Source organism: Carya illinoinensis, chromosome 2, assembly GCF_018687715.1.
Source record: "Carya illinoinensis cultivar Pawnee chromosome 2, C.illinoinensisPawnee_v1, whole genome shotgun sequence".
Taxonomy (NCBI): domain Eukaryota; kingdom Viridiplantae; phylum Streptophyta; class Magnoliopsida; order Fagales; family Juglandaceae; genus Carya; species Carya illinoinensis.
The window spans coordinates 30,716,954-30,733,831 of record NC_056753.1 but is presented as its reverse complement, the minus strand read 5'-3'; the positions used below and the strand labels follow the sequence as shown (position 1 = coordinate 30,733,831).

The following is a 16,878-nucleotide window of genomic DNA, read 5'->3' as shown; positions in this document are numbered from 1 at the left end:
GACTATACCAATTGCTGCTAAAATTGCTATGCACAAGTGATCACTCCAAGACCAAGTCAGCCTTTTCACTTTGATTAAAAAAAAAAAAAAAATCAATATTCTTGTCTCGAATTTGCTTAAATGATGATGAACGTTGATCGAAATACTCTTAGATACAACAATAAATTCTCTTTCCTCGAATCCTTATTTTGAGGTCTTGTAACTGCAGCATGGCAACCAAAGTTATGATTCAATTATTGCTCAAAAAGATGGATCTTGAAGTGGTTGATGCAGATAATCGAGACATTTTGAGTCACTCTCCTTACCGCTTTCACTATCTGACCACAATATCAGTCTCTTAAAACGCTATACAAAACACCAACGGTGGACTCTCCAATTATTTCTACGGGCAATGTATTGACAGCCCTGTCAGCAGCTACCATTCAACTGTTGCTTTGAATCGATGAGACTTGTGCATGATATATATATATATTTATACATATATATATGGCTTTGGATTTTTATCCCACGACATGGAGAACAACGACAAAGCAACCATTCATGTTGTGCTTCTGGCAACTCGTTATTTCTTCCATATTTCAGAATTCAGCCACGAGGTGGCACCACTTACATCATTTTGTAAAACCCCATAATCCCAAGCCCGGCTTCCAAACCTTGTCCCCCTTTTAGTAAATAAAATGTTCAAATTGCTCTATGCTTTAGTCTAACACTCTCAATCACCCGCTCACTTCAAAAAGTAGAAGAAATCAAAAAAGAATTTAAGATCTCCACATGCTTCAAGTAACTTTCTGCGTCCAGTTCGATTTTTGAAAAACTATAGCAATGACAGAATTGTCAAACATGTAATATCAACAAGCATATTGCACAAGCTTCTACTTCTGGTATCAAAAGGTGCAGCAGGCGACATAAGCTCCATCCAGGGAGTAAAAAGGAAAAAGGAAAAAGGAAAATAAAAAAGGCAAACCAGGTAACTTTACTTTCCTGATCTGCTTTATCAAACAACAATTTTGCAGCCATTGGATGAATGGTTCACTCTTGCGTGTCTAAGTTTTCAGTTCTTGGGGATGCTCCTTGATCACTTCCAATTGTTCTCTTACTCATGTTTGTTCGTTGCACTAACCGAACAAGCGCTTGAACCACTTCTGACATAGGTGGTCGGAACTCAGGCTCCGGCTGCCCCATAAAAATGAAAACGATGATTAAAAAATTAAAATCAGTACAGATTAATTACTGTTCTTGTATCATTTCCTTTAAAGAAAGACATTTTGGTGTCCTTCCTGCTAATGAGGTTTAAACATGCACTTCATACTTTACTTTGCATTACCTGGACGCACAGAGCTACAACATCAGCAAACCGGGAGAGAGATTTAACTGGGTAGAGCCCTTCAAGTGCTGGATCAACCATTTTTCCAAGAGCATCAATATCATGGAGCTGAGGTGTAGCCCATCTAACCAAGGATTGCTCAGATCTAGGCCTTGTGCTGTCGAAAGTTTTCATATAAAAATCAGACAGATCACATATTAACTATATTTGCATTTTACCTCGAAAAGTATATATACTACTACATAGATCAGATAATGACATTATTGGCATCGCAATGCTTTACCTATCAAATGGTTTACGCCCACTAAGAAGTTCTAACATTACCACCCCAAAACTGTAGACGTCACTCTTAAGAGTATATTGGCCAGACATAGCAACTTCAGGTGCACTGTATCCAGACCCTGCATTCTGGTTCAAAACCTACGCGTGAAAGAAAGACATTTGAGCACTTGTCCACACAATTGACCATCAATACAAGTATTCAAAAGTCGATTGATCATGCAAAATGCACGCAAAGATACATTAGAAACGATTATTCTAGTTTTTTTTTTCTGCTACCATTTACAATCAATTGCCCTCAATCTGCATTTAGTAGGAAAACAAACGATATGAACCACACTTAAAAATGTCCCTACACTAAACAGTTGATTATTATTATAATTGTAGCAACTAAATTCTTAATTTTGAAATTAGCTCTTCCCTTGTGTATACTCCTTGTATACTTGTGCTATGCCTCATTACTTGTTTTAATAGTTTTACTTATCCAAATCATTTTTTTTTCTATTTTTGTTTTTTTGTTTTTTTTAAAAAAACAGTACATACGGTTTGAAAGACCAAGAACTGATAAAAGCTTAAAAATGTCTGTGCTACTACCACACGGCAGTCATTGCTGCCAGATATTAGACCTCCAGACTTAACTTTCTCAAGTGTAGAAAAACATAGATATTAGACCTCCAGAATCAACACTGAGAAAAGTTTTATTATGATTGATCATACAGGTGATGAGTTAACAATAAGTGAAGAAACACACGGGCAAATTTAGCGACTGTAAAATGTGACCCATCTTGACTTAAAAATTCATTTGCACTAGGAGAAGTCAGATCATGAGGAAGTTTCGATCAAGTCGCCTAATGCCTACTGAAACATGAAAGTCCTCCTTTTCATCAGTAGAAACATAAATTTCTTCCCGTTACCAATTTGTAAAATTATAAAAGGCTCATAATTCACCTGATCTGCATTTGGGATATGGCTTGTCAGGCCACAGTCTGACAGGTGAGGATTCAGTTCTGCATCCAGCAATATGTTGGCTGACTTGATATTTTTGTGAACTACTGATGGAGAACAACCTTCATGTAGGTACCTGAACAGTTCCTTCACGAGTATCAGGCAACTCATAGACAATAATAACACAGAAAAATGTATGCTATGTGCTGCAAAAATCTTGGTTGTCCTAGTTTATCTCTTCTGTATGGCAGAAGGCAACAAATTAAACCTCACACGGTGCAAATTATACTTGTATCTTAAATATAGTGGACACTGGATATGCCTTTGCCAAACGCATAGTGAGATGGCACTCCTTCCAAATATCATGCAAATATGTCATCCATAAAGTGACTAAGAATTGCCGGCCATTTTCTAAACTTAGTAATGGCAGTTAATGCTCTGACTTGGCTTATGGCCAACAAAGAAATGGTTTTTCAGGTGATGAAATTGCTGGCATTGGCACAGGTACTATTACTCACAATCAAAAGCAGTAAAGAATAATGATATAAGCTACAGTTAGTAATTTCCAATGCTTAAGGAAGGAACCAAAGACATCATGTACATCTCTCATTTTTTTGCAGTTTTAATGGGACCCATACTTTCTTATGCCCCTCAATCCACTATTAACTTACTCCAATGCACGTGCAGTTCCCAAAGAAATCTTGACACGAGAGTTCCATGTCAATGGTTTGCTGTAATCATCAGATAGATGCAGAAAGTCATGAAGTGAGCCACTTTTATGGAATTCATAAACTAGCAGGTGCTGCCCATGTTCTGAACAATAACCAACTAGCTCTGTGACATTTTGATGATGCAACTGTGAGATGTTTGAAACCATCTCTGTGAATTCTTCAGACAAGTCACCTGGAAGGGCAGATGAATCTATTTTCTTCACAGCAAGAACCTTTAACGTTGTCAAAAACAAGTAAAAAACAGTAGAGATCAGTAACATATAATAGACAAACTACAACTTCTTTACTTGAAATAAAGCAAGAATACAAATGTATGTGGCACTGAACAATTGACATGGCAAACGAAATTAGCAGCCAAGACTATACCTTGTTCTCAAATCGAGCTCGATAAACACGTCCAAAAGACCCCTCCCCGAGAAGATTTTCTACACTAAAGCTGTCAGTAGCCATCTGCAGGTCTGCTATCGAATATGATGTCGCATTTATAAGAGCTGTATTAGCTTTCTTGGCAACAATGGGCTTCTTTGGGAAATCATCCTCATCAAATGATTTGTGACGATCGATGGGTGGGGGTCTAAGATTTATTGAGGCAGTAGTATCAAAAGAATGTGTCTTGATTATGGATGAAGTTTGCATCGACTTCATTTCTGTAATAAAATATTAAAGGTAATTAAGAAGCGTTGAAAATCAGATTAAGAAATACACCAAAGCCATTGAAGCAGAATTGCTTGAAAGTGAAAGACAAAGTTAAAGCACCAACTTCAATATAAACCAGATTAGCAAAGTAGATATTGACCGGTAGGCAAGAAGTTTTAAATTCTGGAAAGTCCAAATAGGTTCAATTAAGAAACAGGCTAGTAATCACATTTCATAGTTATTCTCAGTTTTCTTGGTATTGCTGACTTCTAAAGGCTAAATGTTATTCCATTTACAAAATCCGGTTCAGTGATACCAGGTTAAGGTAAGTTAGTTTATGGAGAATTTGAATAAAATCCATGTACAGACAACAAAATGGATCAGGAGCAGGCATATTTCTCGGGAACTCTGTAGTTGAGCAATTCCTTAGTATTTGTAATTTCTTTCACTCTCAGGTATGTAAATCTAAATTCTAAATTTACATCTTGTGTCAAGTAATTAGCACCAGAAATCAGAAACTCTAAACCCAACTTATCAAAAGGTGGAAATCATTTTGAACTGCCCCAATCACACTTTATCTTCTTAAGGTCAGGTCAACTTTTGAAGGGAAAATCATTTAATGAACTCGTATGAAATCCATAACTTTCAGAAAATGCCCCTCAAGTATTTTCCAAAATCACCTCTTATGTTCATTTCTACTAAAAAAATTAGTAGATTAATCTAAATGGTACATCCCAAAAAACAAATAAGAAAAGGTGAACAGGATGGAGGGGGTAAAAAGCATGTACATATGAGAAGAGACCCTGATTTATTCTAATAAATGCTAAAATAATACTCTATTTCCCATTAGGATAGTCGAACAATTGCATACACCATCAAGCAACCTAATAAAACTGCACTAATAGCAAACTGAATCAGAATAGGAATGAATTTCCAATGGTGCTTAACCGACACGTGAGATGCAGATCTAACCTTGGACTTCATTTGAAGCAAGAGGGGCGAAGGGCTGATTATCAAGCTTTTCAATATCTGACAATGACCTCTTGGATCTTCTCTTAATTAAAAAGAATGCAACTATTGCCCCAACAAGCAAGATGGATATCACTATTCCTGCTATTGCACCACCCCCTATTCCTGACTTATTGCCACCTCCCGCACCATCTGATGGGCTGTTATTGCTGCCAGATTTGTGATTAGGATTTTTGCTGGCTGGTGGTGTACCAGGTGGAGGTGGAGGTGCAGACCCTGAATTCCATGAGTTGCCATCCTTACTGTGTCATGAAAATTGATCAGATTCAGATTGTATTAACTTTGTTTTCAAACTAAGAATTGTCATGACAATTGACAATACCGTCAGATGCTTACAGCAGATTAATGTTTTTCAACTGATCAGGAATCCAGCCATTGAAATGGTTGTTTTCAACATTCCTAAGAGGCATAGAGACAAATACTTTATCAGGATGAAATGCGGGTTGCTCCAAGGAAACATAAGTATTAGAGTTTCCTACTTGGCTTGAGTTATATGCTAATTACTCACAGAGTCTGCAGGGGAAGAGTAGCAAGGACATTAATGGGGCCTACAAACTGGTTGTTCTGCAAATACCTGTGTAAAGGTAGATAAGATAAACCGGAAAGGGTCAGATTCTTTACCAAGTACAAGAAGAAGAGATGATAATTGTTCAACACTTACATTGAGCTCATACTTGTGAGGGAGCTAAAAGTCTCTGGAAGGCTGCCCGACACAGAATTGAATGACAGATCCCTGAGGCAGGGAATAGACATTGTCACTGCCTCTTTTCAAGCAAAGGCAACTTGAATATTTTTACAGTACCTCACCACAAAAAATGAGGTGGTGACTGGACCTCATAAATATTTAAGATAATAAAAAGATGAAACTAAGAGAAAGAACAGATAACTCAAGCATGAGATAAAAAACAAAAGCTTCAAAAATATTCTGAATGAATATTTTCTAAGGAATGATGCCACTTGCAATGTAATGTTGTATGATTGTGTGCGCGCGCGCGCGCGCGCGAGAGAGAGAGAGAGAGAGAGAGAGAGAGAGAGAGAGAGAGAGAGAGAGAGAGAGAGAGAGAGAGAGAGAGAGCCAATTTGCTTTGAACTCTTCAGTTCAGCCAAAGTAGAAAATTATCTTGATTGGTTTGTTACAATTTATATTGTAGAAGGGAAGAGAGGATCTCACATTGTGGACAGAGAAGAAAGTTGCCCAAACATGTCAACCAGTTGGTCATGTAGCTGATTGTGACTGACGTTTCTACACTCCCATAAAACATATTAACAAAAATATTTAGTTTGAATGCTCGGAAAGTTACATAATTATATGAACAAGAGAAAACTACCCACAGGTATGTAAGAGAAACCATTTGAGAAATGGAATAAGGGAGACCTCCATTAAAGGAATTAGAAGCAAGATTCCTGCATACAAAATAAAAGCTTCATAATTCATCATATATCTTACAGGAAAGAGAGAACAAAAGACAGTAAACAAGTACAAATATGAAGCATACAGGCGCGTCACATTTGGAGGAAGTGAATAAGGTATCCCGCCTCCAAGATTATTGTTGCTCATGTCTCTGCCAGATTTTTCAAATCATCCAATCAAAACAATTAAGCTTAGAAAAAAATGGGTCAATATGACATATAAGACCTTTGATCTTACAGGTTGGTTAACAATGTCAAACTTGAGAGCTGGTACCCCATTGATCCAGAAAGTCCAAGCCCAGATAATTTACTGTATAAAATTATAACAGATCAGGGATAAAAAGATCAGCACTCGTATTGATGCCTCAGGGACAAAATGTATCAAGGGATGAAAGGGACTTGTAGAATCACATTTCAGTTACTCGATTGCCTGAACAAGTAACGCCTTTCCATGACTGCCCACATGGATCATCACCAGTTGAACTCCACTGGGTTAGCTGAGAAGGTGAATTTAAACTACTATACATACCCCTTAGAACAGCAGCTGTTCATAAAAAACGTCACAAGTTGAATAGAAATAAAATATAATCAAAATAAAATATAATCAAGTCTGCATTTAATTTTCAGATTAATCATCAAACATTTGATTTCTGGCAATCATTTGAAGTTTCATTTACAGTTCGATGAAGCTTTGATTTCTGCACTTTCAGTGTTGGTAATCATATTTGATGGAGATGTATAGCTAAAGGCCTATGCTTTGTGCGGATCTCCACCTCTCTCAAAGAACCCAACACCCCCCCCCCCCCCCCCCCCCCCCCAAAACAAAAAAAAAAAAAAACAACAAAAAAAGACGAATATTTCAATCCTAAATCCGTCAGAATAACGGTTGAAGTTCTGGAAAAAGCCCACACTTTCCGACGGGTATCAGGAAACTAAATATATTAAACAAAACGATAATAAGATTGAGAATGCCAAGAGAAGCAAATTCATTTATACAAATCTTATTTAGTCGAGTATACAGTATTTAGCAAAAGAACTCCTTCCCAACTACCATGCGTGAGAGATACGAGCTATGCCCGCATATATAGCCTACCAATCATATCAATACCCAGAACTTAAACGCAGGCCATACAGCGAGTGGTTTTGCAATTTAACTGAAAAGAAGCAACTTTCCTCATCAGATAACTCCTCTCCAATTTATCAACACCATTATATACCCCTAAAATCAGTACAAACACTTTACAATACGCATAAATGAAAAGAAAGGTGGAATCTCTACAATGAATCATTGTAATCCTAACTATCGTACAAGCCAAATGAAACCCAGAAGAAACAAGCAGAGAAGTACAAAAATAATGCAGATTTGATTCAAGATTAACATAATGGGTTGGAGATGGGGCGAGGCACCGACCGTCTGCTGGATCTGTGGCAGCATTAATGGAACTGGGCCTCCATCCCAAAATGCAGATGCAGAAGAACACCACAACCAGCCCCCTCCAGCTCTCCGACATCTCTTCTCTGAATCTCTCAGTCACACACTCTGAGCTCAGAATTTCCCACCCAGATGTTCTTTCCTCCCTCTTTTTTTCTAACCTTTATTTTTCTCAGATTTTACCTTGTAATCCTACATTTGCAGCCAACGCCCGAGAAAAGCTGGCAGGCACGATTTGCCAGAAGAATCCAAAGCCACAGAGAGCTTTCTTTATTTTTATTATTCTAAAATTTTTTTTATTTAATCTAAAATTATGACACCTGTTGCTTTGCTTTTCCTTTTCTTTTCTCATCTACGAAAATGAGGCCATGGCCATGGACATGGACATGGACATGGGTAATTTATCTTCCCCTTTAATGCCAAACCATATTATTCTCTTCCTCTCGTTACAAAGAAAGAATGTAATAAAAAAAAAAAAAAAAGTACTTGAATTAAGCAGCAACAGCAGCTTTCATATAAATTTTAACAGCAAGTAATCAGTCGCTTTCGTAGCAGTGAGTGATTGAGTGATTAGTTTGTAGCCATAATCGAGTCTTTCCTTCTTTTAAAACGATGAAGTAGACTTCACTTGACAGTGAATGGGGCGTACCCCTGATGTTACTGCCACTCACTCTTACATACCATTACATATCATCTATCTTTAATATTATATAAATAATAGTTGAAATATAACCGTTACTCTCAAAATACTAACAAATTACTTTTGAATAAATAATAAAAACTTTATGTACAATTAATTTTATATATTCTTTATATATTTTAGTAATGTGATTAGATACATTATTTTTTTAAAATAAAATAATTCTTTTAAATAATTAAATTAATAAAATACGTAAAGAACAAATAAAAATAATTATATCTAATCGAATTTTTTTTATATAAATCTTAGATTTTTTATACTATTACGAGAAGAAGTGCATATAACTTACCGTTTATAAGAGTGTATTTCATTATTCATAATATAACATCGATTAAAAAAAAAAAATTAGGAAAGTAGATGCAGAATTCACATGGCCATTATTTTAGAGATCTAACGGTTGTAAATGGAGAAAATGAAACCACAAAATATATATTATCTGTCGGCGAAAATGAGAGCTATATACGCGTATAAGGAAATAGGATGACAGGTGTATGTAATTGTAGGTGGGGAAGTGTGTGGAACTCAGCTGCCAACCACCACAAGATCATCCAATTAAAGATATCATGCATTTTTAAAGGAAATAAAATTTAAAAAATAAAATAAAATAGGTTTAAAAAATATATTAAAAATTTATAAATTAGTATGATTTTATATAATCTGTGAAATTTATTTTATAATAAAAATAATTTTATAACCTAATATATCACGTTAAATTAAATAAATTTGAATAATGATGTTATCGTTTGGTATATATTTATTTTTAGTTGACAAAAATAGGTGAGAAAAGTCAAGAGTTTGTTGGGTGCACGCCGTGTGGGTAGAGAAGGGACCCCACACCACCACACAGCTGGTCCGCCACTAGCCGTTAATTAGTCATGTGTCGGTAGTCGGTGTTGGCCTTTTCCTTGTCTCAGCTCTCTCTCTCTCCCCCCACGAAAAGAAGAAGAAAAAAAAAAAAAAAATACAAAGTTGATATATTGCCGAAGGGGGTTTCACATTATTTCTCTTGTATTTGGAGATGAAAATTTTGAAAGTTTTCTTTAGCTTTATATATGACCTTCTAGAGGGCAGGAGTCAAATAGTTACCTTTTGTCTTTAACAACGTTCAAGATATGGATTTGAACCAATTACTTAGACATATTGCCAATGAATTTACGGTCTACCCCATTAACCGCTCGGGCATCGATTCAAGAAGAATAAATTCTAAGCTTATTGATAATCTATTATCAGCTTCCTTTCATGGTACCTTACCTTCAGGGGAATTCGAATCCATGAAAGAGAGATGACAAGAAACACTAGAAGGTGGGGGCATATTTGCCCAATTGTCATCATATTATATTCATAGTATGAATAGTTTTTTGAAATTGTCAATATAATGTGGTATGATTAAAGCTGGGCGTCGTTTACTTTTATAAAAATATTTTATCTCATCTCATTTCATGTCAATATAATATGATATAATTAGATATAATATTTAATTGTTTAAGTTTTATATAATCTTTTTTGTAAAAAAATAAAATTTCCTAGGAAATATGTTTTTTTCTTAATGTTTTTTTAGGATGGAACCTATACGAAACCATTGTCATATCATCTACTTATTATAACTTTATAAAATTTTTACATAAAATAAAATAAATAATTTAACTTTTTCAAATCATAAAATAAAAATAATATTAAAAAATATATTCCAACCTTATAAAAACAAACGAAAATTATTATACTGTATTTTAAAATATGGGCACACAACATTGTATACTCTTTGTGGATATTATATTTTCAAACTATATATATATATACTTTTCCATATAATTATAACTAATTTGTATATCAATTTATTATCAAACCGAATATAGACTAATCCCGGCCAGCTACTATTTAAGTTTTTTCAATTGGCCGGTCAAGAGTGGTGAAGAATAAGAACCTTCAAGCAAAGAGAGTGATCAAAACGTACGTGCCTGCCTCCAATATTATTCGTTCGATCTTTTAGATCATGTATTCAAAGAAAAAAAAAAAGAGATTCTTCTGCATGCAGTAGTACCTCTCGACTGAAAAGTTTTTGTATTGAGGTAACAACTCAAAGTCAGCTAGCTGCATGTTTAAGGAAAAAAACAAGAGAAAACTCAAAAGTTACGTACGTATACGTGCTGATCGATCGGTCGACCTAGCTAGCTAGGTTTAACGTATGCATGATCATCATGTTCATATAGTCCATACAATCCATATATAGCCGGCCTTTGACTAGGCCGCAATCAAAGGCTTGTATGATCATTTTTTTTTTATTCTTTATTTTCTTCTTCTTTGACATCTTCTATTTCTATATTTTCCATCATGGAATTGGTCGTAGAGTACCCGGCGGTAGAAAAGTAAACTTGACTTGAATGTTCGATCTGCAAGTTCATTGAGGTTTTTTCTTCTATCCCCATTTCCATTAATAACGTTCCAAAGTCATAAACATCAACTAATTGTAGGAATTAAATGCCTTATTCAAGAGCGATGTATCCTAATGTCCCTTTTATATTGGTCAAAGAAACAATATTGTCTTCAGTTGGATTTAATTTTTCCAATCCAAAGTCGGAAACCTTAGAAACAAAGTTATCATCCAAAATAATGTTATCATGAGGCTTGATATCAAAATGTAAAATCGGCATATCACATCCTTCACGTAAATATTCAATCCCATGGGCCTCTCCTAAAGAAATATCAAATATGAGGATAGTTTTCTCCGACAAAAAAATATATCTGTTTAGAAATTCATTGGGCATGAACTCATATATAAGAGCAAAGCTAATGAGTTGCACTACATTAACATGGTGAATCATTCCTATGGTTGCAATTTCATTGATAAATTCTTGTCCATTTGCTCTATACTAGTTGCGCGTCTAACATCTTCATAGCTACAAGACGACCGCTTCGAAGCATTCTGTTAAATACAGTACCATAGCCTCATTCTCCTAATTTTTTCTTGAAAAATTTTGTATATTTTTAATCTTTGAATAAGAATACTTTATTGGCATGAGGTTATTATAACTTGGCAAAAACTCCTCAGCAACATCATACATTGATAAATGCCTCCTATGGCATTTATATATAAAAAAACACAACCACACAATATGGAGCTCCTAATATAACTTTCACTGCATGTGCAAGATCGAACATCATGACCAAAATAAAGACAAGAAAACGAAAATTATATCACACCAGTGTGGACCATTTTTTAGTTGAAGCATGCGTTAAAAAGTGGAGATAAGGTAGTTCTTACCAACCACTAGTAACCATGAAGAAGTTAAAATAGCTGTAAAAAAAAATATTAATATTAATTAACTGATATATAATTGAAGAAAGAGATTCAAATAATCTGAAAGTAAAGATAGTACTACAAGCTAGTCTACAAATATAGAAATACAAAAATTATATTTATAGCCACTTTTACGTATTTTTTGTACACTCAGTTAATGTGATTGGTTGCATTATAGAAATATGCCAACTTTTCTTTTTCAAAAATTAAAAGATATCATGGAAGTGCACTGGCATCATGTAAAGGAATTTATTGTTTTTATATTCAAGATAATTTACTATCTTTACCCTCTCTTTCCATTGTTTATGATATCTATAAAATAATTAAAAAAGGTCTATATGTATATATATCTATAAGTTTGATCAGATCGATCAACAAAAGTGATCAAGCATGCAGATGGAATTATTCCAGTAGTAGGACTTATATATGTCATCATCATCGGGCACAGCCCATGATCCAGTTATCTATATATCATTAATGACACCTTTGAACTCGTTTTTGAGATAGAGACCTCACCATTGAATAGTTAATACCCCATGTGAAATGTTAAGGTGTGACGCCCCTAAATTTCGTTTGGGATTAGACGGACATTTAAAGCGTCGAGACATACAACACAAGATTACCTGCCCCCGTTCATGACATATAAGATGCAATGTTCCTAACATGCATCTAACATTATGCAATATTCGCAGCAGATAATTTTTTTCTTTAGAAATACTATGCACCAAATTGAAAATATCCCAAATGCTTAAAATATACTTCATACATAAAGATCCGTTGAATAGATCACAACACTAGTCTAAAATAGTTATGATCCAAAAAGTACTAAACATGCAACTCCATTGTACAAGTAGCAATTTACGTTAACTACTATATTAACATTGACGTCGCACCGTCGCTTAATCAACTGTGTCTAGTTGATCAGCTCCTGATTCTCTTTCAGGTCCTGTAACAAGATCTACCATTTGGGGGGAATGGTAGTTGGGACTACCAAAGTGAGATTTGATTACAAATCTCAATAAGTTAATAAAAAAACTTCCACACAAGCTAATGATGCATGCATGACAGTAAAAACATAAATGCATAATCAAATTCATAAGTAATTAAAGCATAACTTGGCGTATAACATAGCATAATTGACATAACTTAAATTGAAACATGAACTGAACTTGACTTGACATGAACTTGATCTGAAACTTGACTTAACATGAAAAATACATACTCCACAGTTGTTGTGGCCCCATATATTTTACGTGTAAATACATACTCCACAGTTGTTGTGACCCCATGTATTCTACACAAACTTGACTTAACATGAAAAATACATACTCCACAGTTGTTGTGGCCCCATATATTCTACGTGTAAATACATACTCCACAGTTGTTGTGGCCCCATGTATTCTACACAAACTTGACTTAACATGAAAAATACATACTCCACAGTTGTTGTGGCCCCATGTATTCTACAGAAACTTATTCTTTAACTGCTTAAATACATACTCCACAGTTGTTGTGGCCCCATGTATTCTACGTGTCACAATTGTTGTGTCTCACGTAGTGTATGCGTCACAATTGCTGTGACCCTATACATAAGTAATCAAGATGAAACGTGACTAGAATACGAAATGACTGAAGCCCTGACGTAACATAACGTGACTTGAATATAACTTGAAATACATGACCAACTTGAGATAGAAATATTTCGTAACATTACATAACATATAATAGACAACATATTTAACATGACATACTTGCAACAGTGAATATTACATGACTTGACATACATGTAATAGATGGCATACTTAGCATGACGTACTTGTAAGGTACAGTAATACATGACAGAATATATTATGTAACAGATAAAAATTTACGACAGAATAAATTTTGTATAATAGACAATTACGTGATAACTTGACATGGCATGACATATATGATAACACACATACATACACTGTAGTTCCTTTACTTAGCACACATACACAATAGACTGCTAGTAAGTTAAAAGCTAACTTACCTCGATCTCCGCGTTTCTCATAAAACTTTAAGTGCGACCACGAGGAAAAAAGTTTCGAAATGGGTGTGCAAAAGACTTCCTAAAAGCTGTCCGAGAGAAAGTGTTTGATATTCTTTCAATGGAAAGTGTAAATGAAGATAATTTCGTGGGGAGAGGTGGCTAGAGATACTTATGGATGAGATATGGAAGAGATGAGGTTGTAGTTGAGAGTTGAGTGTAGTTTTCTACTATCTAAAATATCTATAAAAGATTATCTCATAATATTCTATCCAATAGTATCTACAAAAAATCAACTTAAGATATTTTTATCTAATAATATCTATAAAAATCAACTCAAAATATTTTTACCCAATAATATTCATGAAAATTACCTCAAGATATTTCTTTTTATCCAATAATATCTACAGTTTTGAACAGACGTTTTGTCCAAAAATATGAAAAAATGTTATTGCGCCATAAGACTTTAAATAACCCTCCGAGTCTAATGGCACAAACCATAATACATTTTGACACTTCTAACTATCTCCAATAATCAAAAATATACTTCTGATACCATAGTAAATAATAACACTAACTATGTAGTTAGACAAAAACCTATACGATTAATGGATTCGTGAAAACTTATGGGGTTTTCATGAGATTCCTAAAGTTAATAGAAATTTCACAATTGAATTTTTAGCGGACTGTTACATAAGAAATCCTCTTGGTTTGAGAAAGTACGTGCATGAATGATTAGTCAGTCTTTTAAAAATTAAAAAAAAAAAAATCCAATAATTCACAAAAGAAAGAAAGAAAGAAATCTGTAATTATAAATATGAATTCTCTTTTACTCACCATTAAAATTCAGACATGAAAGCTCAAAACCATACGCCATTACATTGTGGAAGTACGTACACGAGATCTAATTGAGTCTTCGTGATTTCCCGGCCAAGATCATGACCATACCATTTGCTCAATCCGGCACGAGTCCTCCACATCTGCTGCATTCATCTGGCCATCTATGGCAAATCTATACTTCTTTGAATGGGATGAAGAAGAGTTGGAGTAATACACTCCATCATTATAATCAAAGCAAGTAGAAGTGTTCGGGTAGGATGGAGAATTCATTGGCTTTCGCAGCTCACGAAAAGCACACCTCTTGATCGTGATATTGGGGTGTACGGATCCCAAGAACAAAGATTGCCGACACTTGTAAGAACATAAAGAGGGATGGTGGAGAAATTATTCTTCTGAAGTTCTGAGTCTATTACTCGGATTATGAAGTTATTGTAAAATTGATTATCCGTACGTGTTTTGTTGTTCTCACATGACAGCTTATATCTGGAGCACAGTGATGACTATCCTTGATACTGCAAGTTTGATGGACCATCGACAATAAGAACAATGAGGGCAGTGAGTGCTGCAGAGAAGGGCATTCCTCTGTCCCTTGACAGAGAGATCGATCAGACAGAGAGAGATGGGTATAGCTTCCAAAGCTGTTGACAAACATATTATAAGTGAATGTTAGAGAGTACCAAGAGCATTTTGCCGATAGCCCAAGTGCTATAGAACTTTTCCTGAGCTTTACTGATCATTGACCAAGGTGAGCTTGACTTTGAATAAGCGATTATAACGATAATGTCTAGTTCATTGACTTAATTTGGCTGCTCGGGCAAGTTTGTGAGTGATACGAGGCCGATTACTTTATAGGCCAACTACTTTGTTCTGAGAGTACATTGCGGATCATATCACATGCATGCTTTCAAGTTTCAACCCAGGCGTATACGAATTGTTTTTCCAATCCATGAGTTCGACGCATTAATTCCCACATCAAAGACGCAATCTTTTTATAATTAAACCTATTCATGCGACCTGTTGACTTATATTGTTTCTTCGTTTTCTGTGCGATCTTCTCAGATAACATTGTCTGCACATTTACAGTACTCGGCCTCCTTTCCCTGCTACGCCTAAACTGATGGCTGTATATCCCATGACCCATTTAAGCTCCGTGAGATGTTTGTGACTTTGAATCTTCTTTATGATCGAAATTGTTGCGTAGAAGATGAGAAAAAGCCGAGTAAAGTGGTAGGCTAGTTTGATATACTTCAATGAAGGTTCAGTAACAAGGCCCCAGTGGTGAGGGGGACGGCCAGAATCTGTGTTATTTACCCAGTTTCAATAATATAGTAGAAGCTGCAGAGTTTCGATGGCAGAAAGATATTTCACTCCATCGGCTGTAATTTTTTGGATGAAATGGAAAAGATAGATGGCAGAAATGTAATTAGCAATGACAGAAAGATAGATGAACATAAATAAATAAATGAAGTAAGCATTATTGCCATGTTATAGCACCCATCCTTTTAAGTTTTTTAGTAGTTGTTGATGAGTATTATCTTCTTAACTGTGCTGAATTGGTTTCTTCTTTGACGCATGCACATTTGAAGAGCGTGGATGAGGAGTGAACAGAAATTAACTTTGGAGTGAGAGATGTACTGATACCAGAGTATTTGAATGCTTGTTGGGAATCAAGTGTGAAGTTCTTGCCTTTGATAATAATTTCAAACAACTCCGATTATAACTTTACTAATCCTTTTCGGGTATTGATCTAAATGTGGTTTGAGCTTTCCTAGAATCTTTACAAGGCTCGGAAAAGGAGCTTATTATCAACATGTCCTCTTTCTAAGAAAATCTATTTTCTAAATAATGCTGCTCATAATGTACAATAAGAATGCAGTAATCAAGACGACCGGACAATGTTGCTTTCTCGTGTTATATGTTTAACAATTAATGTTACTTTCTCGTGTTATATGGTTTCTCCCCAAAGAATGCAGTCTCAAGTTTTATGGAAATGAGACTCTTAGCTCTTTCTAATTTTGTGCGGAAGCCCTCACTGTAAACGACTGAGATATTGATTACAGGGTGTCTATTACTACCTCTAAAATAATGATTATAGAGTACTGTCCATCAGGCCGTGTCAAAACAGAAGTCTTAATGATGAGGATTAAGTTGAATTAACACCTTTTCATGTAAAACGATTAGTCATTTAGTGCCGAAGTTATCTTCTTCTTGCCAAGAAAGATTTCTAGAATATATAAGTCAATTCT

The 16,878-nt window shown here is 35.1% G+C and overlaps 1 protein-coding gene and 1 long non-coding RNA gene across 2 annotated transcripts; one reads left to right on the top strand and one right to left on the bottom strand.

Annotated features, from left to right (window-relative positions):
* Positions 1–772: 772 nt before the first annotated feature.
* Positions 773–8,153, bottom strand: LOC122300858 (protein STRUBBELIG-RECEPTOR FAMILY 7-like). Its single transcript, XM_043111789.1, has 16 exons — positions 7,766–8,153; positions 6,766–6,898; positions 6,593–6,664; positions 6,441–6,506; positions 6,277–6,348; positions 6,116–6,187; positions 5,606–5,677; positions 5,453–5,518; positions 5,281–5,343; positions 4,888–5,186; positions 3,646–3,926; positions 3,220–3,491; positions 2,552–2,684; positions 1,608–1,744; positions 1,325–1,481; positions 773–1,173 (listed from the first exon to the last, which is right to left on the bottom strand). Exons 1-16 carry the CDS (start codon positions 7,863–7,865, stop codon positions 1,030–1,032), a joined length of 2,139 nt encoding a protein of 712 aa, XP_042967723.1. The 5' UTR covers positions 7,866–8,153; the 3' UTR covers positions 773–1,029.
* Positions 8,154–14,531: 6,378 nt separating this feature from the next.
* On the top strand, positions 14,532–16,384 carry LOC122295188. The gene is made up of 2 exons (XR_006237883.1): positions 14,532–15,377; positions 15,692–16,384. It is a non-coding gene; the product is annotated as an uncharacterized LOC122295188 (long non-coding RNA).
* The last annotated feature ends 494 nt before the right edge of the window (positions 16,385–16,878 follow it).